General features: G+C 38.5%; 1 protein-coding gene across 1 annotated transcript; it reads left to right on the top strand.

Moving 5' to 3' along the window:
- Positions 1-451: 451 nt before the first annotated feature.
- Positions 452-3,472, top strand: LOC130981464 (protein FAR1-RELATED SEQUENCE 5-like). The gene is made up of 7 exons (XM_057905059.1): positions 452-574; positions 989-1,048; positions 1,151-1,896; positions 1,982-2,057; positions 2,130-2,376; positions 2,544-2,869; positions 3,182-3,472. The coding sequence occupies exons 1-7, from the start codon at positions 452-454 to the stop codon at positions 3,470-3,472; spliced, it is 1,869 nt and encodes a 622-aa protein (XP_057761042.1).
- Positions 3,473-3,827: the final 355 nt, after the last annotated feature.

The following is a 3,827-nucleotide window of genomic DNA, read 5'->3' as shown; positions in this document are numbered from 1 at the left end:
TCGATCGATGGTGACTACGTCTTCGCCCGGAGCTCACTTCTCCTTTGTGGAACTTTTCAAGTCATTGGAACGTCGCCATTATCCTTCAACGGTGACTACGCCTTCACCCGGATCCTACTTCTCCTTCGTCGAACTTTTCAAGTCACTGGGACGCTACCATTACCCTTCTATGGTAACTGTGTCTTCACCCGGATCCCATTTTGTTGCACCACTAGGCCCGTTGAAGAGAAGTGTGACGTGAGTGTTTCAAGGTGTCACGCAACCCTCTTCTCCTTAACCATCTCCGGTAAGGTATATGTGTCTCCATTGAAGTCGAGTGGACCAACCACCATTCCCGTGGAAGAGAACTGCGACGTGAGTGTTTGAAGGTGTCATGTAACCCTCTTCTCCTCAATCATCTTCTGTAAGGTATATGTGTTTTCATTGAATGCAAGAGGACCACATAATATCGATGGACCAATCAATTTGTGAAGAAGTATCATATGACACTGCATATGATGTGAGTGATCATTATAATTTTACCAACGTTAATGTTCCGTCGCTTAGTGAAGATGACACACAACATGTGGACAAGGTAATTTGTGTGGTAGTAATATATTTGGTTATATTTATTTGTAACTTGTTTTTTATTTTGTTGTTGAGTTATTAACAGCGATAAACTTTTTTGGAAAGATTGTAATTTCATTTGTTTAATTAGAAATGGTGTGCATAATCTTTCTTTCAACTATGCTAGAATGGTGCTACATTTTCTACATTTCATGTGGTTTATTATTCTGTTTGGTCACCATGTTTAATTGATGTTTGCAACTTTGATTAATATTTGTTCTATAGATATGAAAATGGATGGTGTTGTTTTATATCAGTTTAGTTTTGATTATTTATTAGTTGGTGTTATCAATGGATAAGTGGTTGTTGGAAGAATTTTTACGAGTGTCAAATGGTGGATGGTTATGTTTTTTGTTGATATGTCATCGTTTATCGATTTCAGGGGAAAGAATTTGTAAACGTTATTCAATTAGAGGATGATGCAATGGCAGTGAATCATGAGGTGTGAAATATTTTTTATTTTGCTGAATAAATTAGTGAGGTATTGAAAATTAATTAGTTGAGTACTTTTTGTGTTGAGTGATTTTTTTTAATGGATTTGCAGTTACTCGATCACACTGGAATTCCAATAGAGAAAATCTCGTACGTAGGATTGAGATTTGTTTTCTTGCAGCGGGCACAAGAGTTCTATTCTAATTATGCAAAGAAAGTTGACTTCGTGACTAGGATTAGGAATACCAACTTTGACAAGATCAGGAAGGAATCAAAGATACCCATTAACCAATCGATACACTGTAGTCGTGAAGGTTATCGGGAGTCTTGGGTGAAGGCAACAACTCGGGTAAAGAGAATAACAACAGTTGGATGCAAAGCAAGGATGTACACGATGCTTGATAGGCAGAAGGATAATTGGATGGTGTCCAAATTAGAATTGAAGCACACCCACCCGTGTTCTGCCAAGCAGGCTGTGCATTACACTGAGTACAGGGAACTGACCATGCATGCCAAGTGTGAGATTCAAAATAACGATGAGGCTGGCATATGGCCCAACAAGACTTATCTCGCACTGGAGAATGAGTTTAGTGGCTCATCGAATTTGGGTTACTTAGAAAAGGATATGAGGAACTACATTACGAGCAATATGCGCTGTGCTGATGAAAACGCAGATGTGAAGGAAATGATTAGCTATTTCATGCGAATGAAAGATATTAACCCAAATTTCTTTTATGCAGTTGATATGGCTGAAGCTAACAAGTTTAAGAGTGCATTCTGGGTAGATGCAAGATGCAAGACGTCCTATGAATATTATGGTGACGTGGTATCGTTTGATATAACATACAATAGAAACATGTATGTTTGTGTGTTCTGCCTCTATTGAAAGGGTTAAAGATTTCACATTGGCATGATTTGTTAATTTTGGCTAGGTTTATTACAGGCACAGACTTCTATTTGCATCTTTTGTTGGTGTCAATCATCATGGCAAGTCCACTCTGCTCGGATGTGCTTTGCTGGTAAATGAGAAATTTCGTAGCTTTGAGTGGGTCTTTAAGCAATGGTTGAAGTGCATGGAAACTCCCCCATAGGCCATCATCATGGACCAGTGCAAATCCATGTTTGTTGCTATTAGGAATGTCCTTCCAGATATTCGCCACCAATGGTGCATATGGCACATACTGAAGAAGATACCGCATAAGTTTGGAGGATATGCTTGGTACAGAGAAATAGAAGCTAGAATGCATGGCACTGTTTGGAATGCCAGGTCTATGGAATCTTTCAAGAAGGATTGGTCTGCAATCATTTTGTATTGTGATCTTATATTCTTCTTTTATAGTAGGTTTGTTATTTAAGCCTTGTCTTAAAAATACTTAGTTCAATAAGTCTGTAGTTGTGTATTGTGATGTAGCTAATTGTTCATGATGATGATTATTGCTTTTTTTCTATTGGTTTTGTAGACCTTTATGACGATTGTTGAATATGGGTTCCAATCTATTTTCAAGGTGAATTTTGGGCTGGTATGAGAAGTACTCAACGGAGCGAGAGTATGCATGCCTTTTTCGGTGGTTACTTGCATTGCAAGAGTGGACTGGTTCAGGTCGTTCATGAGTATGACAATGTGCCTGGGAACAAGGAGCAGAAGGAACTGGAGGATGATTATGCAGACTTTAAAGGAGTTTTTCCCTGTTCATCGAGCTCTACAATTGAAAGTCAATTTCAGCATGAGTACACAACCTATAAGTTTAAGGAAGTACAACAGGAATTTAGGAAAAGAATGGATTGTTTAGTCCGTGGTGTGACTCAAGAGGGTGATTTGTTTCGTGTGACCGTGAACGAGCAATACCTACTATATGGGGAGCCTAGGTCCTAGATGTATAGTGTCGAGTTTGACCCAACGACACACAAGGTTAAGTGCGAATGCAATATGTTTGAATCAAGAGGTACTCTGTGTTGTCACTGTCTTGTTGTGTTCTTTTATTACGGAGTAGATAGAGTACCATCTTGCTATGTTATACCTCGATAGAGCAAGAATGTACAGCAAAAACACACTTTCATCAAGAGCAGCCACGACGAGAAGCTATCAGGCGAAAGCCACAACTTATTTAGAGGACTGTGCTCACACTTTTTTAATATTGCCCAGGATTTTGTGACATGCAAAGAAGAAGCGGCCATGTTACATTCGGGTCTTGATGAGTTACGGACAAAGCTATTTGATTATCGTGCGAACCTAGGCTCCAAACGTGTTCCAACTACACAAAATAGCATGGTGACACAGCGTGACCCCACTCTTGGTGCATCTGACATTCAATGTCCTTCAAAGGTTTCAACGACGGGTCGGCCGAGATTAAAGAGGCTTGGATCTGAACTGAACACCTCCATTAAGAAATTTATGCGAAGAAAGAAGAAGAATCCACCACCGCTATATGTTTAACATTTCGTTAGTTTTGAACCACTTGTTAGCATAACTAGATGGATAAAGTTGAAACTGGTATTCACTTTTTGTTTATGCATGTTTGTTCTTTTTAGGAAATTAATGAAGCAATCAATCCAAATATAGCGGGAGGTTCTACGGGGAGAGTGAATGAATCATAGGAACATGACAGGTTCTTGTCTTTGTTAAACTCATTTCGGCATTCTTAGAAGATTTTTTATTATAGATTTGTACGGAGATATCCATTTCTTTATTAGTAAATTTTTTCCACTTATCTTTAAGAAAATATTCAGGTTTTTTATTTAATTAACATTGTTAAGCTGAGGAGATATCATTATGTATTGAGTTTCTGTAT

The sequence above is a fragment of the Arachis stenosperma genome, chromosome 5, assembly GCF_014773155.1.
Source record: "Arachis stenosperma cultivar V10309 chromosome 5, arast.V10309.gnm1.PFL2, whole genome shotgun sequence".
In the NCBI taxonomy this organism is placed as follows: Eukaryota; Viridiplantae; Streptophyta; class Magnoliopsida; order Fabales; family Fabaceae; genus Arachis; species Arachis stenosperma.
This window is presented reverse-complemented; position numbering and strand designations above follow the sequence as displayed.